The sequence below is a fragment of the Narcine bancroftii genome, chromosome 2 (genome assembly GCF_036971445.1).
Source record: "Narcine bancroftii isolate sNarBan1 chromosome 2, sNarBan1.hap1, whole genome shotgun sequence".
NCBI classification, from domain to species: Eukaryota; Metazoa; Chordata; class Chondrichthyes; order Torpediniformes; family Narcinidae; genus Narcine; species Narcine bancroftii.
This window is the reverse complement of record NC_091470.1, coordinates 162,444,582-162,472,317: the sequence shown is the minus strand read 5'-3', so window position 1 is coordinate 162,472,317 and position 27,736 is coordinate 162,444,582. Positions and strand designations below refer to the sequence as shown.

The 27,736-nt window shown below is 39.7% G+C and overlaps 1 protein-coding gene across 3 annotated transcripts in view; it reads left to right on the top strand.

The window, feature by feature from the left end:
- The first annotated feature begins 1,620 nt into the window (after nt 1-1,620).
- LOC138754564 (alpha-1,3-galactosyltransferase 2-like) overlaps nt 1,621-27,736 on the top strand; it is an 80,230-nt gene continuing 54,114 nt past the window's right edge. Inside the window, exons 1-2 of one of the 3 annotated variants that reach the window (XM_069919001.1) lie at nt 1,621-1,825; nt 24,022-24,102. In XM_069919001.1, coding sequence (XP_069775102.1) covers nt 24,026-24,102 — 77 coding nt within the window. In that variant the 5' untranslated portion in view covers nt 1,621-1,825; nt 24,022-24,025. Of the gene's footprint in view, nt 1,826-12,451; nt 12,561-24,021; nt 24,103-27,736 lie in introns of those variants that run through there. The other 2 variants (XM_069919002.1, XM_069919000.1) reach the window with 2 other exon arrangements.

Here is a 27,736-nt window from a genome sequence, read left to right as displayed (position 1 = left end):
TGGGATCATTGCTGGGGCCATTGTGTTTGTTATCTATAGCAATGATTTGGATGATAATGTGGTCAATCGGATCAGCAAGTTTGCAGATGACACAAAGATTGGAGGGGTTGTGGACAGAGAGGAAGGCTTTCAAAGCTTCCAGAGGGATCTGGACCAGCTGGAAACATGGGCTGCAAAGTGGCAGATGGAATTTAATGCAGACAAGTGTTGCATTTTGGAAGGACAAACCAGAAAGGGCATACACAGTAAATGGCAGGGCACTGAGGAGTGTGGTCGAACAGAGGGATCTGGGAATGCAGATGCATAATTCCCGGAAAGTGATGTCACGGGTGGATAGGGTTGTAAAGAGAGAGCTTTTTGACAAATTGGCCTTCATAAAGAATTAAGGATAGGAGTTTGGATGTTATCTTAAAGTTGTACAAGACATTGGAATTTGGAATATTGTGTGCAGTTTTGGTCACCTAACTACAGGAAAGATAACAACAAGATTTACTAGGCTTCTTTTTCCCCCCTCCCCCACTTCCCCTCTCCAGTTCTCCTCCTTTACCTAGTCATCCCTCCTCTCCATGATATGCTATCCCCTCCCTCCCTTCTCCACCTATCACCTCCTGCCTTGTGACGACCCTCCCCCCCCCCCCCCATTGATTCGTTTTGATGCCTGCCGATATTTTTCCATGACTTGATGAAGGGCTCAAGCCCAAAATGGCGATTATTTATGTTTACTTTTGCTATGTACAGGTCACTGCTTGACCTCCTGAGTTTCTCCAGATTTGTGATTTTACTTCAACCATGGTATCTGCAGATTTTTGTGTTTTACTTCAGATTTACTAGGATGTTACCAGGGCTTCAGGAACTGAGTTACAGATAAAGGTTAAATAGATGAGTACTTTATTCCCCAGTGCATAGAAGAATGAGGGGACATTTGATAGAGGTATTTAAAATTGAGGGGTATAGACAGAGTAAATGTAGATCGGCTTTTTCCACTGGTAGGTGAGCTACAAACCAGAGGACCTGGGTTAAGGGTAAAAGGGGAAAGGTTTAGGGGGAATAGGAAACCTCCACATAGAGAGTGGTGAGAGTGTGGGACGAGCTGCAAGCTGAGGTGGTGAATGCGGGCTCAATTTTAACATTGAAGATGAACTTGGACAGGTATGTGGATGGGAGGGGAGTGGAGGGCTATAGATTGGGCGCAGGTCAGTGGGACTAGACAGAAAAATGGGTTGGCTCAGATTAGACGAGCCAAAAGGGCGTGTTTTGTTGATGCAGTGTTCCTTGATGCTATGTTTCCAAGTGGTAATTCTGCCTCACTCACAGGAAAAGTTGCCTCAGGGTGGTATCATGTATGAATTCTGACAATAAATCTTAAATCTGCTTGGCACTCTCTCTAAGCAGTTGTGAATTGCTTAGAGGGAGTGCCACACAGCGGGAAGGGGGATGCTGAGTGCTGCACTGCAGAAAGGGTAGCGGACTTGCCTCTATTTCCCCAACCAACTTCGGAAATCTGTGTCTGAATCCCATTGCTGTTCCTGGGCTAAGCAGGAGGAGTGCCAGTAGGCCATCTAGTCTGTCGGGCCTGCTCTGCTATTAATTAAAAAAAGCGAAGTGCAAAAATCTGCGGCCACTGTGATTGTAGTAAAAGCCCACCAAAATTCTGGAGGAATTCTCAGCGTCCAAAGATCTATCGCTGACGTTTAGGAACTGAGCCCTTCTTCAAGGAAGAAGCAGAATAAGCCTGAAGCAGGAAACCTCAACGTCTCAGAATTCAAACAATAGGGGAGGAATCCAGACCAACAAAAGGTCTCAATTGAATGTGCTAAGGGACGAGGTAAGAATTTATTATGTTTGTGCGATAGGAGATGGGAGAGAGGTAGGGAAAGGCTAGGGGTAGGGGAGTGGGTAGTGCTGTGGTGGGGATTTTTAACAAAAGTCAGCGAAGTCAATACTAATGCCATCCAGTGCCCAGCTGGAAGCTGAGGTGTTGTTCTTCCAATTTGCAGGTGACCTCAGTCTTTTTTTAAAAAATTTTTTATTTTTCACACCATAAATCACGTTAGCCATGATATACACTTTTTCTTTTTCACACATATACAGTGACTTTTTCTCCACCCCCCCACTCCCTCCTCCCAAGCCACCCCCCCACCCCCCCCTCTCATCCATTTTAGGTATACAATCTAGGTTGCATTAAGCCAGTCAGACAATGTTGTCATTCAACAAAAATACACCAGAAATTCGACTGAGTCCATTCTTTTCTTTCTTCTCCTTCCATCAACTTAGGTAATGTTTGTTCCCGGTAGTTTTTCGCTATTGTATTTAATGTAAGGCTCCCATACTTGTTCGAATATTTCAATATTATTTCTTAAACTATATGTTATTTTTTCTAATGGAATACATTTATTCATTTCTATATACCATTGTTGTATTTTCAAATTATCTTCCAATTTCCAGATTGACATAATACATTTTTTTGCTACGGCTAGGGCTATCTTAACAAATCTTTTTTGTGCATCTTCCAAGTCAATTCCAAATTCTTTATTTTTTATGTTACTTAGGAGAAAGATCTCTGGATTCTTTGGTATATTGTTTTCTGTTATTTTATTTAATATCTGATTGAGATCATCCCAAAATTTTTCTACTCTCTCACATGTCCAGATTGCATGAATTGTTGTTCCCCTTTCTTTTTTACATCGAAAACATCTATCAGATACTGTTGGGTCCCATTTATTTAACTTTTGCGGTGTAATGTATAGTCTGTGTAACCAATTATATTGTATCATACGCAGCCTCGTATTTATTGTATTTCTCATCGTTCCAGAACATAATTTCTCCCATGTTTCCTTTTTTATCTTTATATTTAAATCTTGTTCCCATTTTTGTTTAGTTTTACCATTTGTTTCCTCATTCTCCTTTTCTTGCAGTTTAATATACATATTTGTTATAAATCTTTTGATTAACATTGTATCTGTAATCACATATTCAAGGTTACTTCCCTCTGGTAAACTCAAATTGCTTCCTAATTTATCTTTCAAGTAGGATCTCAGTTGGTAATATGCCAGCGCTGTATCTCCAGTTATATTGTACTTATCTCTCATTTGTTCAAAGGATAAGAATCTACTTCCTGAAAAACAATTTTCTATTCTTTTAATCCCTTTTTTTTCCCATTTTCTAAAGGAAAGGTTGTCTATTGTAAAAGGGAGTAGCTTATTTTGTGTCAATATTAGTTTTGGTAATTGATAATTTGTTTTATTTCTTTCTACATGAATCTTCTTCCATATATTGAGGAGATGGTGTAATACTGGAGAAGTTCTATGTTGTACCAATTTTTCGTCCCATTTATATAATATGTGTTCAGGTATCTTTTCCCCTATTTTATCTAATTCTAATCTCGTCCAGTCTGGTTTTTCCCTTGTTTGATAAAAATCTGATAGGTACCTTAATTGTGCGGCTCTATAATAATTTTTGAAGTTTGGCAATTGTAAGCCTCCTTGTTTAAACCATTCTGTTAATTTATCTAGTGCTATCCTCGGTTTCCCCCCTCTCCATAAAACTTTCCTTATTATTTTCTTTAACTCTTTGAAGAATTTTTCTGTCAGTTGTATTGGCAATGCCTGAAATAAGTATAGTATCCTTGGAAAAATGTTCATTTTAATACAGTTTATCCTTCCTATCAGTGTTAGTGGTAGCTCTTTCCAATGCTCTAAATCGTCCTGTAATTTTTTCATTAGTGGATTGTAATTGAGTTTATATAATTGGCCTAGATTTTTGTTTATTTGTACACCTAGGTATCTTATTGCCTGCATTTGCCATCTGAATGGGGATTCCTTCTTAAATTTTGAGAAATCCGCGTTATTCATAGGCATTGCTTCACTTTTATTTACGTTTATCTTGTATCCCGACACTTCTCCATATTCCTTCAATTTCTTATATAGTTCTTTTATTGATAGTTCTGGTTCTGTTAAGTACACTATCACATCATCCGCAAATAGACTGATTTTATATTCCCTGTCTTTTATTTTTATTCCTTTTATATTATTATCTATTCTTATCGATTCTGCTAGTGGTTCTATAGCTAGCGCAAATAATAATGGTGATAGTGGGCATCCCTGCCGCGTTGACCTGCTTAAGTTAAATTGCTTTGATACATGTCCATTTACTGTCACTTTCGCTAACGGTCCCTTATATAATGCTTTAATCCAATTAATATACTTCTCCGGTAAACTGAATTTTTGCAATACTTTGAACAAATAATTCCATTCTACTCTGTCGAAGGCCTTCTCTGCGTCTAAAGCAACTGCTACTGCCGGTGCGTTATTTCCTTCTACTGCATGAATTAAGTTAATAAATTTACAAATATTGTCTGTTGTGCGTCTTTTTTTGATAAATCCAGTTTGGTCTAAATTTACCATTTTCGGTACCTGTTCTGCTAATCTGTTTGCTAATAGTTTAGCTATTATCTTATAATCTGTGTTTAGCAAAGATATTGGTCTATATGACGCTGGTGAGAGTGGATCTTTCCCTTGTTTTAGTATCACTGTAATTATTGCTGTTTTACATGAATCTGGTAAGTTTTGTGTCTCATCAATCTGGTTGATTACATCCAGGAGAGGCGGTATTAATAGGTCTTTAAATGTTTTGTAGAATTCTATTGGGAGTCCATCCTCTCCTGGTGTCTTATTATTTGGTAATTTTTTTATTATCTCTTGTATTTCTACTGTTCCAAATGGTTCTGTTAATTTATTTTGTTCCTCTATTTGTAGTTTTGGTAGTTCAATTTTAGTCAAAAATTCATCTATTTTCCCTTCTTTCCCTTCGTTTTCAGTTCGGTATAATTGTTCATAGAATTCTCTGAAGTTTTCCTTAATTTCTTTTGGATTATATGTAGTTTGTTTGTCTTTTTTCCTTGTTGCCAATACCATTTTCTTAGTTTGCTCTGTCTTAAGCTGCCGTGCTAAGATTTTGTGTGTTTTTTCACCTAGTTCATAATATTTCTGTTTTGTCTTCATTATATTCTTCTCCACCTTATATGTTTGTAATGTTTCATATTTTATTTTTTTATCCGCCAATTCTCTTCTTTTGGTTGTATCTTCCTTTATTGCTAATTTTTTTTCTATGTTTACTATTTCCCTTTCCAACTGCTCTGTTTCCTGATTATAGTCCTTCTTCATCTTGGTTGCATAACTTATTATTTGCCCTCTAATGAATGCTTTCATTGCGTCCCATAGTATAAACTTATCTTCCACTGATTCCGTATTTACTTCAAAATACATTTTTAATTGTTTTTCAATAAATTCTCTAAAATCCTGTCTTTTAAGTAGCATGGGGTTTAATCTCCATCTATACATTCTTGGAGGGATGTCCTCTAGCTTTACTGTCAGTATTAAGGGTGAATGGTCCGATAGCATTCTCGCTTTATATTCTGTTTTTCTTACTCTATCCTGCATACTAGCTGATAACAAAAATAGGTCTATTCTTGAGTATGTTTTATGTCTAGTCGAGTAGTATGAGTATTCCTTTTCTTTTGGGTTTTGTTTCCTCCATATGTCCACAAGTTTCATTTCTTGCATTGATTTAATTATAAATTTGGTTACTTTGTTCTTCCTGTTAATTTTTTTCCCCGTTTTATCCATATTTGGATCCATATTCAGATTGAAATCCCCTCCTATTAGTATGTTCCCTTGCGTATTAGCTACCTTCAAAAAGATATCTTGCATAAACTTTTGATCTTCTTCGTTAGGTGAATATATATTAAGTAGATTCCAAAGCTCCGAATATATCTGACATTTTATCATAACATATCTCCCTGCTGGATCTATTATTTCCTCTTCTATTTTAAATGGCACATTTTTGCTAATTAATATAGCCACTCCTCTTGCTTTTGAATTATACGATGCTGCTGTTACATGTCCTACCCAATCTCTCTTTAATTTCTTGTGCTCCAATTCAGTTAAGTGTGTTTCTTGGACAAATGCTATATCTATTTTTTCCTTTTTCAGTAAATTTAGTAGTTTCTTCCTTTTAATTTGGTTATGTATTCCATTAATATTTAAAGTCATATAGTTCAGCGTAGCCATTTTATATTTTGTTTATCTTCTCTTTCCGTTTTTCCATCATTACCTTTCCTCCTTTTCCATTTCTGTTTTCTTATTTTCAACTCTTTACAAGACAACATTCCTACAACATCGAACATTTTCCTTATTCTCCTATTTCTATCTTCTTTATCCCCAATCTCCCCTTCCCCTCCTGAGTTGTCCTTTATCCCTTGTCGGACAACCACATCTCCCCTCTCCATTTGGATTTGCGAATCCACTCGCAAGCGTCAACTGATTTTGCAGTGACCGCTCTTTTCCCCCACCCAGCCCCCCCCAGAAAAGATTTCACTTTTCATATGTCACAAAGGTCACTCTTTTAATTCCCTCCTTATTCTCTCTATTCCATTACCTTCCCTTATTAATTCTTGTCTATACTATCTATATTTTCCTCTAATTACCGATACTTTCACGTATGCACATTGTCTCTATTCACTCTTATACCTCTTTACCCGCATACATATCAATCGTGGTCATTTTTACCCTCATTACCCGACTTCATCCCTCAGTCTATTTTTGTCTTTACCCACATACATATCAATCGTGATCATTTTTACTCTCATTACCCGTCTTCATCCCTCAGTCTATTTTTGTAATTGTTCTGCAAATTTTCGTGCTTCTTCTGGATCCGAGAATAGTCTGTTTTGTTGTCCTGGAATAAATATTTTCAATACCGCAGGATGCTTCAGTATAAATTTATACCCTTTCTTCCATAAAATCGCCTTTGCTGTATTGAACTCTTTTCTCTTCTTTAGGAGTTCAAAACTTATATCTGGATAAATGAAGATTTTTTGCCCTTTATACTCCAGTGGTTTGTTGCCCTCTCTTACTTTTTCCATTGTCTTCTCCAGTACCTTTTCTCTTGTAGTATATCTTAGGAATTTTACTACAATAGATCTTGGTTTTTGTTGTGGTTATGGTTTAGAGGCCAATGCTCTATGTGCCCTTTCTATTTCCATTTCTTGCTGTAGTTCTGGACATCCTAGGGTCTTAGGGATCCACTCTTTTATAAACTCCCTCATATTCTTGCCTTCTTCATCTTCCTTAAGGCCCACTATCTTTATGTTATTTCTTCTGTTATAATTTTCCATTATATCTATTTTTTGAGCTAGTAGTTCTTGTGTCTCTAGTTTTTTTATTAGATTCCTCCAATTTCTTTTTTAAGTCTTCTACCTCCATTTCTGCTGCTACTGCCCGTTCTTCCATCTTGTCCATTTTTTTCCCCATTTCTGTTAAGGTCATATCTATTTTATTCACTTTCTCTTCTGTGTTTATTCTTCTTAAATCATTGAATTCCTGTGTTTGTCATTCTTTAAATGACTCCATGTATCCTCTAACAAGAGAAAGTATATCCTTTACCTTGCCTTTCCCTTCATCTATTTCACTGTATTCTTCTTCTTCCTCTGGGTTGGCCATCTGTTGTTTCTTTGTTGCCCTTTCCTTCTCTTCTTTCTTGTTTCCATTGTCTTCTGTGGTCTCTTCTTGCTGCAGGTGTTCTGCAGCTGTCGTTGCCGGCTGTGGAGATCGACTCCCCAGCTGGTCCCCCCTCCCGTCGCGCATGCGTGGTTGCGCACTTTTACTCGGCTCTGCGAGCCATTGTTGTTGTTCTTTTTCTACCGACCTGAGGTAGCCGGCTCCTCTCTCCACAGCGGGCCTCTTCGGACAGGTAAGGCCTTCACCTTTTTCCTCCGTTGTCTTCTCTTCCTCTCTTCTTACCGTTGATTTTGATTTTTCTTCTTTTGTCTCCATCTTCTTTCCACCTTTATACTCACTTTTCTTTAACTTTTATTTCTGTGCCTTTGTATTTTCTCTTGTTTTTCCCGACTTTTCTGGAGAGGGCTGGAGTTCTCCGTCCGGCCACTACTCCATCACGTGACTCCTCTATTTAGCTGCATCTTAAAGGCATTAATTGCGTCAGTCTCTCTTGCTTTCTTGGGCAGAGGATTCCATGGGCTCCCAGAAAGAAGCAGTTTCTCATTATCACTGCCTTAAATTTACTCCTCCGAATCTGGAGACTATGTCCCCTAGTTCACGTTCACCTGCTTGTAGAAACATCTTTCCTGCTTCTATCTTCATAATTTTGTATGTCTCTCCCTCCCTCCTCCTTCTAAGCTCCAATGAATATAGTCCCAGGCTGCCGAATCTTTCCTCATAAGCTTTACCCCTTGTTTTCAGAATCAACCTGGTGAACCTCCACTGCACTGCCACCAAAGGTAGTACAACCTTTCTCAAGGAGTCTAGAATTGCACATGGTAGTCCTGGATTCATAAACTCAATCCCTCGAGCAGTGAAGCCCAATGTTCATTTGCCTTCTTCATTACCTGCTGCAAACAAACTTTTTTTTTCACTGATACTGAGTCTTAAGTTGGTGAACAGTCCTCTGCTCATGTTTAGATATCGCAAAATAATCTTTGCTGTACCTGGAACAGGGAATATTCTTAGGAGCTCTGTAAATAAGGGTGTATATTTTATCAGTCATATCTTGATCTTGATTTCACAGGCTGGAAGAGGTAAATAGCTTCCTTTCCAGTAATCATTCTGTGATCAGGGAGGAGGAGGGGGAAGAGAGTGAGAGGGGATGCAAGAGGAGGGGAGAGGTTGGAGGAGGAGGGTGAGAGAAGAAGTAAGGTAACGTTACAGCTTGGCTATTGCCTCACAATTCCAGGATTCATCCTTGACCTTGGGTGGTGTCTCTGTGGAGTTTCTGCACTCCCCCGGGATAAGACGGCTTTTTCCCCCATACGGAGATTAAAGCAACTGCCGCAGAGGCAATGCTCATTACATAAAAGATGTAACTTGTGACAGTGAGATCAGCAGGAAACTCCTCCAGAAATGAATGGAAGGTTGTGATTGGTCTCCCAGAGTCATCTCTAGGTACCCGCCAGAGTTTGTTGAAAAACTGTATAAGGTACTGGTGAGTCTGCACCTGGAGTACTGTGTCCAGTTCTGGTCTTCATATTTGAGGAAGGATATACTGGCTTTGGAGACGGTCCAGAGGAGGTTTACTCGGTTGATCCCTGGGATGAAGGGGTTGACTTATGATGAAAGATTAAATCGTCTAGGATTGTATTCGCTCGAGTTCAGAAGAATGAGAGGAGATCTTATAGAAACATATAGGATTATGAAGGGTATGGATAGGATAGATGTAGGAAGGTTTTTTGAGCTGGCTGGGGAAACTAAAACCAGAGGACACAGTCTCAAGATTCGGGGGAGTAGATTTAGGACAGAGATGAGGAAAAATAGTTTTTCCCAGAGAGTAGTGAATGTTTGGAATTCTCTAACCAGGGAAGTGCCTCATTAAACATATTTAAAATTCGGTTAGATAAATTTTTACATGATAGAGGATTTAGGGGATATGGGGAGACGGCAGGTAGGTGAAGTTAGGTCCTAAATTAGATCAGCCATGATCGTATTGAATGGCGGAGCAGGCTTGATGGGCCATTTTTGGCCTACTCCTGTTCCTACTTCCTGTGTTCTAACCAGATCACAGACCACATAAACATGGGCAGAACGTGCAAATGTGCCCAATCAGTAGTGGGCGTCAGGTTTGAACCTAAGCTACAGGACTGTGAACCAGCAGCATTCTTAGCTGCATCACTCAGGCACCCATAGAGAATCCAGAGATCTTTCTCCTAAGTAACATAAAAAACAAAGAATTTGGAATTGATTTGGAGGATGCACAAAAAAGATTTGTTAAGATAGCTCTAGCCGTAGCAAAAAAATGTATTATGTCAACCTGGAAATTGGAAGATAATTTGAAAATACAACAATGGTATATAGAAATGAATAAATGTATTCCATTAGAAAAAATAACATATAGTTTAAGAAATAATATTGAAATATTCGAACAAGTATGGGAGCCTTACATTAAATACAATAGCGAAAAACTACCGGGGACAAACATTACCTAAGTTGATGGAAGGAGAAGGAAAGAAAAGAATGGACTCTGTAGAATTTCTGGTGTATTTTTGTTGAATGACAACATTGTCTGACTGAATTAATGCAACCTAGATTGTATACCTAAAATGGATGAGAGGGGTGGGGGGGTGGCTTGGGAGGAGGGAGGGGGGGGGGGGGAGAAAAAGTCACTGTAAATGTGTGAAAAAGAAAAAGTGTATATCATGGCTATTGTGATTTATGGTGTGAAAAATAAAAAATAAAAAAAAACTCAGGCACCCATAGTGTTCTGGCATTCTGTCTCTGAAACACCATAAGAATTTTGTAAGCTTCAACCAGACCTCCTGCCCCCAAAGAAAGCTCTTCTCCCTTCATACATGTATGGACCAGTTCAGTGACCCTTTGCTGTACTCCCTCTAAGGAAGTAAATCCCTTTTAAGGTCATGGAAATTAAGTTGATCAGAATACTCCAGGTGCAATATCCTATATCATTGTTTTATGATGACTTCACTTGGCATTTAAATTGTCGTATAATGATGACTAAACACTTGCTGTGCCCATATGGTGGTTTTCAATTATTTCTGCTTTGTGGACCCAAGTGGATAACTTCCCATTTCTCTATCGTGTGTTTCAAATGTTATTGACCTGTCCGCTTAACTTTGCTTGGCTATAGCCTCTTGATGCCTTGGTAAATAGTAGATGGAGATTTCCGGGTTTGTTTTTAAACCATTGCAATGACCTAAACACTACTGCTGATGGAAATGTTTGGCGGGGGTGGCGGTGGTGTCAAAGGGAAATTTGATAGGGGTTCACATGGGAATCACAATTTATTGTCATGAACAAGTCATGAAGTTTTTATTTTGGCAGCGTCACAGTGGAAATATTTCGATTAAAACCACATTTCAAAATAAATATAATAGGGCAAGATAAATAAAAAATCGAAGTAAGAAAATTAACTTGCAGACTTCAGGGACAGTGCGGGACATTGGAATGGATTGGGTTGGTCCACAGCCACTTGATGGTCCATTAGTCTCCTTATCTACTGTAAGGATTCTAGTACAAGACCTCCTAAACTGGGCTGATCAATGGCAAGTAATATTTGTGCTGTTCTGGTCTTTGGGAATAATGATGGAAATTCAACCTTATCCCTTCAATGGTCATTACCATCACCATTTATTTCCATATTGGAATACCATTGATTAGCAGTTCCAGGAAGAGATGATCTTCAGTGATCCCACTTCTGATTCTCCCTTCCCCACACTGTGTGTAAGAGTGGAATGTTCCCCACCTCAGCAATGACTGCAACCATTATCTGTGAGCCTATCAGCCTGACTTTTCTTTACACTGTGCATGGCAGCATTATCCCACGGTGCTAACAATGCTTTTCAAAGCTGTGGTTTCCCAAGCCCAGAAGGAAAATGGAGTGTGGGAACATTGTTATGTCAAATGCATTACAATATCCCTTATGTTTACATTGCTCCTGTAATGCTGGATATCATCCTGGAATTGTTTCTCCATATAACATTGTATGAGACTCTTCACTGCACACCTTAGTGGTCAAGAAAGTGCATCACCCTCCAGAGCGACTAAGAATGGACAGCTGATCTTTTAATATTGGAGTCCAATTCCAAATGTCCTTCATCAAAGCTAGAACATATAAAATTGGGCAGCTTAAAGAGAACTTGAAGATGTTAAAAATCAAGATGCTGGAACCACTGCTCTGTGGTTGGGCTTGATCCCATTATTATGCCTGAAGGCTAGTGTAACAGCATGGCCAATTTCCACAAAGCCTCATTTAACAGGGTTTTAAAAATATTTTATTTTAATTTTCATAGACTTGTAAAATTCATACAAACCATGTAATTTTTAAAAAACATTTACGTAGCATACAGATTCTGTATTTATCCCCATCTCCCCCCACTACAACTGAAAATACAGTCCATTAAATTAAATGGATATGAATTCTGGTGGGAGGTCAAAGACCCCTACGAAACCCTAGGGGAAAAAAAAGTCAGGCTAAGTAACAAAAGGTTAAAAAAAAAATAAAGAACTTGAATTAAAAACTCAAAACAAAACTGAAAAAAAAAACCTGTCACCTGCGCCTTTCACATTCTCTGCTGGAACGGATATTGACAGTACTCCTGTTTCGAAATTAATCTGTGTGCCAATATATTTCAAGTAAAGTTGCCATACCTTAACGAATGTGTCATATTTCCTCTTTGGCTTATGCATGTTTTCATGGTTTCATCAGTTTTAAATTTGCTTGTAGCACTGCCCTGTGAAGCTTATGTTTCAGAGAATGGTAGTTTTTGACCTGATCTGTACTCATTTTAAATCTCAAGCTCAAGGTTATGATCCCAGAGGAAGCTCCAACAAGGAAATGACAGAGGAGCAGGGGCAGTAGAGGGAAATTTCTGTTTATTAAAGGGTTTTGTTTCTTCTCTATTTTGCAAAAGGCGAGTGACAAATGACATAACCTGCTGCAAAACCGAATCCAGCACAATAGAAGATGACAAAGACATCACAGATGAAGTCAATATCTTCTACATTCAATTTGACCACTAGAATAAGAAAAGAAAGGTACCCCCGTGTCCCTTTTTTTATTTTTATTTTTCACACCATAAATCACATTAGCCATGATATACACTATTTCTTTTTCATACATATACAGTGACTTTTTCTCCCCCCCCCCCCTCCCTCCTCCCAAGCCACCCCTCCACCTCCCCCTCTCATCCATTTTAGGTATACAATCTAGGTTGCATTAAGCCAGTCAGACAATGTTGTCATTCAACAAAAATACACCAGAAATTCTACTGAGTCCATTCTTTCCTTCTCCTTCCATCAACTTAGGTAATGTTTGTCCCCGGTAGGTTTTCGCTATTGTATTTAATGTAAGGCTCCCATACTTGTTCGAATACTTCAATATTATTTCTTAACCTATATGTTATTTTTTCTAATGGCATACATTTATTCATTTAAATTTAGTAGTTTCTTCCTTTTAATTTGGTTATGTATTCCATTAATATTTAAAGTCATATAGTTCAGCGTAGCCCTTTTATATTTTGTTTATCTTCTCTTTCCGTTTTTCCATCATTACCTTTCCTCCTTTTCCATTTCTGTTTTCTTATTTTCAACTCTTTATAAGACAACATTCCTACAACATCCAACATTTTCCTTATTCTCCTATTTCTATCTTCTTTATCCCCAATCTCCCCTTCCCCTCCTGAGTTGTCCTTTATCCCTTGTCGGACAACCACATCTCCCCTCTCTATTTGGATTTGCGAATCCACTCGCAAGCGTCAACTGATTTTGCAGTGACGGCTATTTTCCCCCACCCAACCCCCCCCAGAAAAGATTTCACTTTTCATATGTCACAAAGGTCACTCTTATAATTCCCTCCTTATTCTCTCTATTCCATTACCTTCCCTTATTAATTCTTGTCTATACTATCTATATTTTCCTCTAAGTACAGATACATTCACGTATGCACATTGTCTCTATTCACTCTTATACCTCTTTACCCGCATACATATCAATCGTGATCATTTTTACTCTCATTACCCGTCTTCATCCCTCAGTCTATTTTTGTCTTTACCCACATACATATCAATCGTGATCATTTTTACTCTCATTACCCGTCTTCATCCCTCAGTCTATTTTTGTAATTGTTCTGCAAATTTTCGTGCTTCTTCTGGATCCGAGAATAGTCTGTTTTGTTGTCCTGGAATAAATATTTTCAATACCGCTGGATGCTTTAGTATAAATTTATACCCTTTCTTCCATAAAATCGCCTTTGCTGTATTGAACTCTTTTCTCTTCTTTAGGAGTTCAAAACTTATATCTGGGTAAATGAAGATTTTTTGCCCTTTATACTCCAGTGGTTTGTTACCCTCTCTTACTTTTTCCATTGTCTTCTCCAGTACCTTTTCTCTTGTAGTATATCTTAGGAATTTTACTACAATAGATCTTGGTTTTTGTTGTGGTTGTGGTTTAGAGGCCAATACTCTATGTGCCCTTTCTATTTCCATTTCTTGCTGTAGTTCTGGACATCCTCGGGTCTTAGGGATCCAATCTTTTATAAACTCCCTCATATTCTTGCCTTCATCTTCCTTAAGGCCCACTATCTTTATGTTATTTCTTCTGTTATAATTTTCCATTATATCTATTTTTTGAGCTAGTAGTTCTTGTGTCTCTTTAGTTTTTTTATTAGATTCCTCCAATTTCTTTTTTAAGTCTTCTACCTCCATTTCTGCTGCTACTGCCCGCTCTTCCATCTTGTCCATTTTCTTTCCCATTTCTGTTAAGGTCATATCTATTTTATTCATTTTCTCTTCTGTGTTGTTTATTCTTTTTCTTAAATCATTAAATTCCTGTGTTTGCCATTCTTTAAATGACTCCATGTATCCCTTAATAAGAGAAAGTACCTCCTTTATCTTGCCTTTCTTTTCTTCTTCTATTTCACTGTACTCTTCCTCTTCCTCTTCTTCTTCCTCTGGGTTGGCCATCTGTTGTTTCTTTGTTGCCCTTTCCTTCTCTTCTTTCTTGTTTCTATTGTCTTCTGTGGTCTCTTCTTGCTGCAGGTGTTCTGCCGCTGTCGTTGCCGGCTGTGGAGATCGACTCCCCAGCTGGTCACCCCTCCCGTCGGTGTGTTTTTTTTCATGCGCGGTTGCGCACTTTTACTCGGCTCAGCGAGCCATTTTTGTAGTCCATTATTTACCGACCTGAGGGAGCGGGTTTCTCTCTCCGCAGCGGGCCTCTTCGGACAGGTAAGGCCTTCACCTTTTTCCTCCGTTGTCTTCTCTTCCTCTCTTCTTACCGTTGATTTTGATTTTTCTTTTTTTGTCACCATCTTCTTTCCACCTTTATACTCACTTTTCTGTAACTTTTATTTCTGTGCCTTTGTGTTTTCCTTTGTTTTTCCCGACTTTTCTGCAGAGGGCTGGAGTTCACTGTCCAGCCACTACTCCATCACATTCCCGTGTCCCTTGATCATCCTCTATTGTCGATACAAGGATGACATGCGGGCTGCCATCAGGACAGGGAATCCAAGGGAAGCACCAGATTGGATGGGGTACCCGGCCGAATACTAAAAACCTGCAGAGACCAACTTGCCAATATTTTCATGGATCTATTCCCCATCTTTGACTGCACGGTTGGCGTAGAGATTAGTGCAATGCCTTTTCAGCGCCAGCGATTGGGACTGGGGTTTGAATCCCACGCTGTCTGTAAGGGGTTTGAATCCCACGCTGTCTGTAAGGGGTTTGTACGTTCTCCTCACATCTGCGTGGGTATTCCTCGGGGGCTCCATGTTCCTCTCACTGTTCGACACATACTGGGGGTGTAAGCTAATTGGTTATAAATTGGGCAGCATGGATTTGTGGGCTGAAATGGCCTGTTATTGTGTCTAAATTTTTAAAATTAAATTTAAAATTGAAAATCTCACTCCAGCAGGGGGTAGTCCCTGCCACCCCCACCCCACTGTTGGGTACTATCGGTAGCCCAATAGTGACTCAGACAGAAGACTGAGGGGAAGGATAGGTTTTATTGAGCAAGAGACTGCTGGCCTGGGTCTAGGCTAGGAAAATGAGCGGGAAGTAGAGGGGACTCGACCTTTTATGGCCAGGGGTCACATGGGAAGGACAAAGGGAGGAGCTAAGGCAGGGAGACACCCGGAGGGCGGGCCAGCCAGTACATATAGCCATATCACCACCTCCCCCCCCCCACCCCCACTTCAAACAGGCCTCAATTGTACCTGTGCCCAAGAAGAATGTGATAATCTGCCTAAATGACTGTCGATTATTGGAACTCGCATCCATAGTGATGAAGTATTTTGAGGGACTGTTGCTGAAGCATATCAGCTCCTATCTTGAGCGGTGATGTGAATAAGTTCCAATTTTCCTACAAATTTGCTGATGTCACATTAGTGGGCTGTATTTTTTTTTAAAAAGTGCGATGAGTTAGCATGCAAGAGGGAGATTGAAAACTTGGCTGAATGGTATATGCATTGACACCAAAACCAGGGAGCTGATTGTGGACTTTAGGAAGGGAAAGCCAGAGATGACCAATTCAGTGACCATTGAGGGATAAGAGGTGGTGCGGGTAAGCAGATTTAGAGGTAAAGGTTCCATTGTTGTTGCATAATACTACAAAATGCTGGGTATCACTATTTTGGAGGACCTTTCCTAGACCCAGCCCATGAATATTATCGTGAATAAAGCAAGTTGGTGCCTCTCCTTCCTCAGGAAGTTTGCAGAGATTTGGTATGACATTGAACATCTTGGCAAACTTATGCAGATGGGTAGTGGAAAGTACGCTGACTGGCTGCATCACTGCCTAGTATGGAGGCATCAATATGGCTTGGTCGAAAGCCCCACAAAAAGTAATGGACACAGGCAAAACTCTCCCCACCACTGATGAAGAAATGGTAAGCTGCCATCAGAGAGTAGTAACAATCGTCAAGGATCCACACCACCCAGGACATGCTCTGTTCTCGCTACTGCCATCGAGAAACCTGTATAGTTGCTACAAGACTCACCCCATCAGGTTCGGGAACAGCGGCTACCCCTCCACTATCAAACTCCTCAACAACAAACTCAATTGGGGGGGGGGGGGGGGGGTCACGTGATGGAGTAGTTGCCGGTCGGGAATACCAGCGCTCTCCAGGAAAATAGGAAAAAATGTTAGGAAAAAGCAAAGCATAACAAAAATAAAATGTAAGAAATAGAAGATAAAGATACAGAGAAGAGAAGATGGCTTCCAAGAAGGAGAAAGTAAAAGCAGCTGGGGGGAAAAAAGCAGAAAAGTTTCAGGAGAAGAAAGAAGGCGGCCTTACCTGCACGAAGGAACAGGACGCTGTGGTGGTGATGAGCGCCCAACCCTCAAGGTCAGTGCCTGCACTGCGGAGTCACGACCCACCAGCCGGTGGACTACAAAAATGGCTCTCAGAGCCAAACAAAAGTGCGCAGTGTGCAATCAAAGGAGAAAGAGGTCACTGGTGGGAGGGGGGCTCAGCAGAGGAGCGGGCTGTCACAGAGCGAACAGCTGAGGGATGCCCGACACCGGGCGCTCAGCTGGAGGATGAGGAAGGCAGCAAAAGAGGGAGCGATGAAACAGACAAGGGAGATAGACGGAGGGATGACCGAGAAGAAGACCAATGTCAGGAAGGACAACAGACGAGCAGCCCAGGAGGAGAGGCCTGAAAAAGAGATACAAGCAGCTCATCAGGAAAAACAGAAGAGACACAGACTCAAAGAAGAGAAGAAGACGACACAAACACGGATGCAGACACAGAAGAAGAGGAAGAAGACCAAGATCTTCACAGAGAAGGTAAAACTGATGGAGAAAGAGAAATAAAAGGTAAAACTGATGAACAAAATATATAATTTTTTTTAAGAGCAAATGAGATCATTAAAAGAATGGTTAAAAGGAAAATGTAAAGAACAGAAGATAAAATGCAAAGGTGAGAACTGGTAATGACAGAAATGGGGAAAAGAGTAGAGAATGTGGAAGAGCAGGAAACGGCTGTAGAAATGGAAGTAAATGACTTTAGACAAAAATTGGAGGAAAGTGACAAAAAATTAGAGACACAAGAGTTGTTATCTCAGAAAATTGATATGTTGGAAAATTATAGTGGGCAAAACAACATAAAAATAGTGGGCCTGAAGGAGGGTGAAGAAGGCTGAAGAAGGCACAGACACAAAGAAATTTATAAAAGGATGGATCCTGAAGGTCCTGGGAATGACAGAAACGCAGGTAAAAATGAAAATAGAAAGGACGCACAGAGCATTAGTTCTGAAACCACAGGCACATCAAAAACCAAGATTCATCTTAGTAAAATTTTTGAGATACTCGACTGGAGAAAATACACTATAACAGGCAAGGAATAAAGTTAGAGAAGATAATAAACCATTGGAATACAAGGGTCAAAAATTTTTTTTACCCAGATATAAGTTTTGAACTCTTAAAGAGGAGGAAGGAGTTTAAACAGCGAAAACGATTTTATGGAAAAAAGGTTACAAATTCATGTTAAGACATCCAGCTGTGCTTAAACTATTTATACCCGGGGAGCAAAACAGACTGTTCTTGGATCCAGAGAAAGTGCAAGAATTCGCAGAACGTTTACAGGACAGGAGAAGAGTTGAAGAGATGTAACAAGAATCAAGAACGGCGATAAAGTATATATAAAGATGTAAAAACAATGTATATGTAAAGAACTAAAGAGGGAAAAGGGAAGGGAGTAAGGGGGAGGAAAAAAGGAGAGAGAACTTTGTTCTATGTGATTTTTTTTTTAAATAGTGTTTTCTGGAGAGGGCTGGATCGAGGGGGAATAACTGTCACTGCAAAATCAGTTGACGCTGCGAACAAGATCGCAATCCAAATAAAAAGGGGTGTTGTGGTTGCCCGCCAAGGGGTATGGGACAACTCAAAGAGGGGGGGAACTTTTGGGGTTACTTTGTCTTAAATGTGTGTCGTACATAAGAGAAAACTAAGAGATGAAAATGGGGAAAAGGGGGATGGAGGTGGAAAAGAGGTGTATGCAAGATATAAGATGGCCATATTGAACTATATGACTATAAACATTAATGGAATACATAACCAAATTAAAAGGAAGAGGCTACTAAATTTACTGAAGAAGGAAAAAATAGATATAGCATTTGTGCAGGAAACGCATCTAACTGAAGCGGAACATAACAAACTAAAGAGAGACGAGGTAGGACACGTAACGGCAACATCCTCTAATTCAAAAGCTAGAGGTGTAGCCATACTAGTTAACAAAAATGTACCAATGAAAATAGAGGAGGAAATAATAGATACGGCAGGGAGGTATGCAATGATAAAGTGTCAGATATACTCAGAATTTTGGAATTTGCTCAATATATACGGATCCTAACGAGGAGGATCAAAAGTTTATGCAGGATATTTTTTTGAAGATTGGAGACACACAAGGAAATATATTGATAGGAGGGGATTTTAACCTTAATTTGGACCCAATGTTGGATAAAACTGGACAAAAGACCAGTAAAAGGAATAAAGCAGCCAAATTTATGGTTAAATCAATGCAGGAAATGAAACTTATGGATATATGGAGGAGGCAACACCCAAGAGAGAAGGAATTATCATATTTTTCAAATAGGCACAAAACTTACTCAAGGATTGATATGTTTTTGTTGTCAGCCCATATTCAAGGGAGAGTTAGGAAAACTGAGTATAAAGCTAGACTACTATCAGATCATTCACCCCTGTTATTAGGAATAGAACTGGAGAACATCCCACCAAGAACATATAGATGGAGGTTAAACTCTATGCTACTTAAAAGACAGGAATTTAAGGAGTTTATTGAATGCCAAATTAAAACATATTTTGAAATAAACACAGGATCAGTGAAAGACAAATTTATACTATGGGATGCAATGAAAGTCTTCATTAGAGAGCAGATAATAAGATATGTGACTAAGATGAAAAAGGATTATAAATGCAAAATAGAGCAGTTGCAAAGGGAAATAGTAAGTACAGAAAAGGAATTAATGAAAAGGGATGATATAACGAAAAGGAGAGAATTGGCGGACAAAAAAATAAAATATGGAACATTACAAACATACAAGGTGGAGAAGAACATAATGAAAATAAAGCAAAAGTATTATGAACTGGGAGAAAAAACACACAAAATATTAGCCTGGCAACTTAAAACAGAACAAGCTAAAAGAACGATATTGGCATTAAGGAAAAAGGACAAACAAATGACATGTAATCCAACAGAGATTAATGAAAATTTTAAGGAATTTTATGAACATTTGTATCAAACTGAGAATGAGGGGAAAGATGATAAAATAGAAGAGTTTTTAGCTAAAATTGAACTGCCAAAATTGCAAGAAGAGGAACAAAACAAACTAATAAAACCATTTGAAATAGAGGAAGTACAGGATATATTTAAAAAGCTGCGAAACAATAAAACACCAGGAGAGGAGGAATTTCCATTAGAATTTTATAAAACATTTAAAGAGTTACTAATTCCTCCTCTCCTGGAAGTAATGAACCAGATAGAAGAAATACAAAACTTGCCAGATTCATGTAAGACAGCAATAATTACAGTAATACCAAAGACGGGGAAGGATCCATTAACACCATCCTATAGACCAATATCTGTACTATAAGATGATAGCAAAATTATTACCAAACGGATTGACCGATTGTGTACCTAAAATAGTAAAATAAAACAAACTGGATTTATGAAGAAAAGACTAACAGCGGACAATGTCTACAAACTTATTAATCTAATCCATGCAGTTCAAGGAAATAAGAAACCAACAGTGGCTGCTGCTTTAGACACAGAAAAAGCCTTTGACAGAGTAGAGTGGAAGTACTTATTTAAAGTATTACAGAAGTTTAATCTACCAGAAAAATATATAAATTGGATTAAAACATTGTATAACGGACCATTTGCGAAGGTAGCAGTAAATGGATATGTATTGAATCACTTTAAATTAAGTAGGTCAACTAGACAGGGATGTCCACTATCCCCCTCATTGTTCACCTTAGCAATAGAACCTTTGGCAGAACTGATGAGAATTGAAAATAAAAGGGATAAAAATAAAGGCGAAGGAGTATAAAATCTGCTTATTTGCAGATGACATCATAGTATACTTAACAGAACCAGAGGTATCAGTAAAAGGATTACATAAGAAATTGAAGGAATATGGAGAAATATCAGGGTACAAGATCAATGCAAAGAAAAGTGAAGTGATGCCAATGAGTAGTGTGGATTATACAGAATTTAAAAAAGAATAACCATTTAAATGGCAAACACAAGTAATCCGATACCTAGGTATCAGGTCAGATAATAAATTAAGCCACTTCTACAAACTAAATTATCAGCCACTAATAAAAAAATTGCAGGAAGACTTAGAACATTGGAAAGAATTACCGCTAACGTTGATAGGGAGGGTAAACTGCATTAAAATGAACTTGTTCCCAAGGATACAATACTTATTTTAAATGTTACCAATTCCTTTAACAGAAAAATTATTTAAGGAACTAAAGAGAATAATAAGGAAATTCTTGTGGAAAGGGAGGAATTTAAGGGTAGGATTATATAAATTAGCAGAGAGGTATAATCAAGGTGGTTTGCAGTTACCAAATGTTGGAAATTATTATAGAGCTGCACAATTAAGGTATTTATCAGATTTTTACCAGACAAGGGAAAAAGCAGACTGGACTAAGATAGAACTAGATAAAATAGGGGAAAAGGTACCAGAACATATACTTTATAAGTGGGATGAAAAGTGGTGCAATATAGAAGTTCACCAGTACTGCATCATTTACTTAATATATGGAAGAAGATCCACTTAGAAAGGAAAAAAATGAATGATCAAATACCAAAATTACTATTGACGCAAAACCCACTAATCACTTTTACAATAGATAACCTTTCCTTTAGAGAATGGGAGAGAAAAGGAATCAAAAAAGTAGAAAATTGTTTTTGGGAAATAATTTATTAACATTTGAACAGTTCAAGTACAAATATGGAATAACTCATGGTACAATGTTTGCATACCACCAATTGAAAACCTACTTGAAGCACAAATTGGGAAGCAGGCTGAGGTTACCAGAAGGAAGCAGCTTTGAATATGTGATTACAGACACAATGATAATTAAAGAGATTTATAACCAACATGTACATTAAGCTGCAAGATAAGGAAAATGAAATAAACTATAAACCTAAGCAGAAGTTGGAAAAGGATCTAAACATAAAAATAAAAAAATGAAGTATGGCAAAAGTTATGTTCTGGAACTATGAAGAATACAATAAACACAAGGTTACGCATGATACAGTATAATTGGTTACACAGGGTATACATCACTCCTCAAAAGTTAAGAGAATGAGATTCAACATTATCGGATAGATGTTTTCGCTGTAAGGAGGAAGTGGGAACGACACTACATGCAACTTGGGCATATACGAAAGTGAATACATTTTGGGAAGATCTAAATCAGATACTAAATGAAATTACAAAAAGTAACATACCAAAAAAACCAGAGATATTTCTTTTAAGTAACATAAGAAGTAGAGAATTAGGCCTCAAATTGGATAAAGTGCAAAAAAAAATTCATTATGATAGCCTTAGCGATAGCAAAAAAAAATGTAAAATGTCAATTTGGAAAATGGATGAGAGCCTGAGAATACAGCAATGGTACATGGAAATGAATAAATGTATTCCACTGGAAAAAATAAAACATAATTTAAAAAAAATAAAGTCACAATGTTTGAACAAATTTGGAAACCATACATGGAATATATCAGAGAGAGAGCTTGCCTACGACCTCCATCCCCTAAAATGAGAATGAAAATGATAAGAAGACAAAATGACTAGATTCGGTGTTTATTTTCCTTTGTGTGAAGATATTGTTTTGTGGTTTTATTGTATATGTTGAATATTTATGGGTTTTGGAAGGGGGTGGGTAGAGGGGAGGGAGGGAAAGGGGAAACAAAAGGGGAGAAAAGATCACTGTGTAAATTTAATGAGAAACGTTTGTACATATTTTGGTTGATATGGTTCATAGAATGAAAAACTAAAATTTATTTTATAAAAACAACTCAATCAGAGACACATTTAAGGACTCTTACACTGAACATTATTTATTACTGAATATTTATTTTCTGTATTGCACAGCCAGTTTGTTTATATTTCTTTCCTTGTTTGTGTATCTTGAGTACAGTTTGTGGCACTACTGATGAGTAGAAATTCTGCCTGGCCCGCAGGAAACAGATTCTCAGGGTTTTATGCGATTTCCTGAACGTCCTCTGACAACAAATTTAGTCTTTGAACAAGTCACTGTGGTGCAAAGCATAGGAACTTCACTGGGGATGAAGGAATGATTTGTGGAGTGATTCTGACAGAATCTTTAAGGGGGATGATCCCTTTAAATGACCACCAAGGAATCTCCTAATGTTCAGATCATGGAGAAAGGCAAAGGAAAAGCTGGATATTGGGACCGTTGCTCAACAGAGCTCAAAAAATTATTGAGGAGCCTTTCCAGCCAGCACTCCATACTTTTAACCCACTACCATCATAAAGGAAACAAAGGAGCATCAAACTAGGGTGGTACAGTTAGCATAGTGGTTAGCGCAATGCCTTTACAGCACCAGTGATCGAGACGGGTTAGAATCCTGCGCTGTCTCTAAGGAGCTTGCACATTCTCTCCATATCTGTGTGGGCTTTATCCGGGGGCTCCGGTTTCCTCCCACCGTTCAAAACATTACAGGCGAGTAGGTTAATTGGGCAGCACAGAAACGGCCTGTTACCATGCTGTATGTCTAAATTTAATTCTTTCCGTACCTGTGTAGATGTCCTCTGGGTGCTCCTGTTTCTTCTTGCATTCTAAAGATGTATGGGGTTAGTGGAGTAATTGGAAACAATGCAGCCTTGTGGGCTGTAAGAGCGTGTTACTGAGTTGTATCTCTAAAATAAAGAAAAAAATACCTTCTTCCCACAAAATCCTGGAATTGAGTAAATCATCCCTAAATATTTATTTTTAAGTTGTGTGTGTTTGTGTATATATAGGCATTTTAAATTTAGATATGCAGTAACAGGTCCTTTTGGCCTATGAGCCTATGAATCCAATTTCAACCGACAACCCTGGTACATTTTTAAAGAATGGAAGCGAACTGGATTGTACAAACTCCTTATAGACAGCATGGGATTCGAACCCTGTCCCGAGTGCTGGCGCTGTAACGGCGTTGCACTTACTGCTACACCAACCATGCCGTGCAGTCAGATGATGATAAATGATAGATACAAAATAGACAGGGTTTTTGTCTTTATAGACTTAGAAATTGCACTTCCTTACCACAATGGTGGTGAAGTGGAAGATGTTGATTCTTCATAAAGGGGTTTGAGTACTTGCAAGTGAAAGTGCATCATTGAAGAGTATACAGAGGCTGGTGGAATGGAGTGAGAGTAGATAAATCCAGAAGGAAAACAACTGAGAAGATTGGATGGTTGGTGACTCAATAATTCATGTGGGTATCTCTTTTATTATGCAGGTCCATGGTGCTGAAACACAAATGCTTGTGTTTTCTTCTTGTCTTCATGGCCTATTCAACGTTTGATCCCATTTTCTTCAGGTAAGGAATTATTTCTCGTGTCAGGTTTCTCGTTCAGTGAGGCTCCTGCATTCGCATTCCTGGCCTCATCTGAACCTTGGTTGCATGCCCCTCATTTACTGATCTTTAGTGAAATGTTCACAGTGGATGTTGGTTTTCAGTCCCCAATTAATTCACCCTTTGATGTTGAGGCTGCTTTGCAAAAACTCCGCACAAAATACTGGCGGAGCTTGGCGTGTCAGACAGCATCAATGACGACTCAGACCGAAATCTCATGTAGTCAAGGCGCTTCAGTACTCTTCAGCTCATTGGTTCAGATGGCCGGCCAATCATAAATTTCTCCAGTGGGCATGTGCAAATCCAGTGGCCGCTGGAAAGAGTGCAGTGAAAATGAAGTAATTTTGCTCCGTGTATTACTTTGGTTGGAACTCAGGATGTCAGAGATCCAGGTTCAATCCTCAATTTGGATGCTGCCTGTATCTCTTCCTGTGACGCTGTGGTGTTTCTCCAGACGCAGACAGTTCTTTCACATTTGGAAGGTGTGAAAGTGGGTCTGTAAATTGGCCTCTGCAATTTAGTTCGCATGTGGTAAGGGTGGGGTGGGGAAAGGGGGGTAGTTGATGGGAATGTGGGGGGAAAGTGAAAAGCTCAGAACATCTGGGAGCTTTAGTGAAATCCATTTGTTGTTGTTCTCTAAGACTCCGGAGCTGACTTCGACGTAATTTAAATTATTTTGTTTTAAATTAAAGACCTAATGTAATGTGCCCATGAGCCCGGGCGGCCCAATTACATCCAATTGGCCTACAACCACTGGTATGTTTTGAACGGTGGGAGGAAACCGGAACTCCCGGGGAAAACCCAAGCAGACACGGGGAAAATGTACAAACTCCTTACAGACAGCGCGGGGGTTCGAACCCCTGGTCCCAATTGCTGGCGCCATAACAGCATTGCGCTCACCACTACAGTAAATGAGCTGCCAATGTGTTCAGAAAATAGAGCTTAGTGTCAACTTTAGGCCTCTCCTTGCTCTTTCCCTTGCAAAGGATGGTACATGCTGGAATCCTGAGAAAAGCCATCTGCTGAAGGAGCTCTGTCAGGTAGGGGAGGGGGAGCACGGGGAAGAATTGTCGGCATTTCGGGTTAGGATACCGAGGAGGCGATTTGTGAGAAGGGATGAGTGGACGAGAGGCTTCCAGAGGGGAAAATGTGGGATCATGTTGTAGGTGGTAGAAATTGCGGATGACAACGTGTTGGATGAACTGAGGATCATAAGGGAAGCAGAGGTAGTGATAGAGAGGAGTTACAGGGAGACAGTCACCCCTAGAAGGCAGGAGTCAGGGAATTGGGTGACTGTGAGGAAAGGAGGGAGAGCGCCAGTGCAGAGTACCCCTGTGGAAGTGCCCCTCAGCAACATGTATTCGGCTTTGGATACTGTTGGGGGGAACAGCCTATCGGGGACGAGTCGTGGGGGTCAGGTCTCTGGCACAGGGGCTGCCCCTGAGGTTCAGAAGGGAAAGAAGGATAAGAATAGGATTCTTGTAGTTGGGGACTCATTAGTCAGAGGGACAGATAGGAGGTTTGTGGGACGAGATCGGGGATCCAGGTTGGTCTGTTGCCTCACTGGTGCCAGGGTCAGGGATATCTCTGATCGAGTACATAGCATTCTGCAAGGGGAAGGAGAACAGCCAGAAGTCGTGGACCATGTGGGGACCAATGACTTAGTTAGAAGTGGGGATGAGGTCCTCAAACAGGATTATGTAGAATTAGGTAGGAAGTTAAAAAACAGGACCTCCAAGGTAGTAATCTCTGGATTGCTGCCCGTGCCACGAGCTAGTGAGGGTAGAAATAGGAGGATGTGGAGGATGAATGTGTGGCAAAAGAGATGGTGCAGGGGCAAGGGATAAGATTTCTGGATCATTGGGATCTCTTCTGGGGAAGGTCGGTCCTGTACAAGAGGGACGGACTCCACTTGAACTGGAGGGGGACCAATATGCTGGCAAGCAGATTTGCTAGAGCTGTGGGGGAAGGTTTAAACTAGTTTGGCAGGGGGGTGGGGAACAGAGTGTGAGAGCAGTGTCCAGGGAGTATGGCCACCTAGATAGGAATAAAAAAGATAAGAAAGGTAGGATGGAGATTAGGGTAGAAGGTAAAAAAGAGAATATATGTGAGGGTCATTCTCCGAGATGCATATATTTTAATGCAAGAAGCATAGTGAACAAGGTAGATGAGCTGAGAGCACGGATAAATACTTGGAGTCACGATATTGTGGCAATTAGTGAGACCTGGCAACAGAAGGGGCAGGACTGGCAACTTAATATTCCAGGATACATTTGTTTTAGATGTGATAAATCAGGGGGTAAAAAAGGAGGAGGAGTTGCTCTGCTTGTTAAGGAGGACATTACTGCCGTGAGGTGGCAGGATGGTATGGAGGAATCGACCAGTGAGGCTGTTTGGGTGGAATTGAGGGGTGGAGGAGGCAAGAGGGTGCTAATAGAGGTGTATGACAGACCACCAAATGGGCCAAGAAAATTAGAGGAACAAATTTGTAGGGAGATAACATATATGTGTGAAAATCATAAGGTAGTGATCATGGGAGATTTTAACTTCCCACACATTGATTGGGATACCCATATGGTTAGAGGGCTGGATGGGCTGGAGTTCGTTAAATGTGTTCAGGATTGTTTTCTAAATCAGTTAGTAGAAGAACCAACTCGGGACGGTGTAATACTGGATCTCCTGTTAGGGAACGAGCTAGGTCAGGTAGCGGACATTAATGTTGGAGAACCTATTGGGTCTAGTGATCATAATTCTGTTAGTTTTAGGGTAGTTTTAGGGAAGAGCAAGGAGAGGCCTAAAGTTGAGGTTCTGGATTGAAAAAGAGCAAATTTTGAAGGAATAAGAAGGGATTTGGGGAGTATTGAGTGAGACAGGATATTTTCAGGTAAGGATGTTAATGAAAAATGGTGGATATTCAAAAAAGAAATTTTGAGGGTACAGAGTAGTTATGTCCCAGTGTGGATCAAAGGAAAGGCTGGAAGTCATAGGGAGGCTTGGTTTTCGAGGAATATTGGAAATTTGGTTAGGAGAAAAAGGGAGGTATACAAGAGGGATAAAGAGCAGGGAGCTGAGAAGTTGAAGGAGGACTACAAGGAGTGTAGAAGGAATCTTAAGAAATAAATTAGAAAGGCCAAAAAAAGGCACAAAGAGGCTTTGGCTGACAGAGTAAAAATAAATCCAAAGACAAAGGATTCTGCGAACCTGACGAGTGTTCCCGTATGGTGTGTTGCCTCCCAGGAGCCAGGGTGCGAGATGTCTCGGATAGGGTTCAGAGTATCCTGGGGGGGGAAGGTGAACGGCCATAAGTCCTGATACACGTGGGTACAAATGACGTGGATAAGATGAAGGAGGAGATCCTGAAGAGGGACTACCGTGAGCTCGGAAGGAGGTTAAGAAGCAGGACCTCCAGAATTGTAATCTCGGGGCTGCTACCTGTGCTGTGCATGGGTGGGGCCAAAAATAATAAAATCAGGAAGTTAAATGTGTGGCTGGAGGAATGGTGCAGAGTGCAGGGATTCAGGTTCATTGACCATTGGGATCTCTTCTGCGGAAGACAAGACCTCTACAGGAGGGATGGTTTACACCTGAATGCAACAGG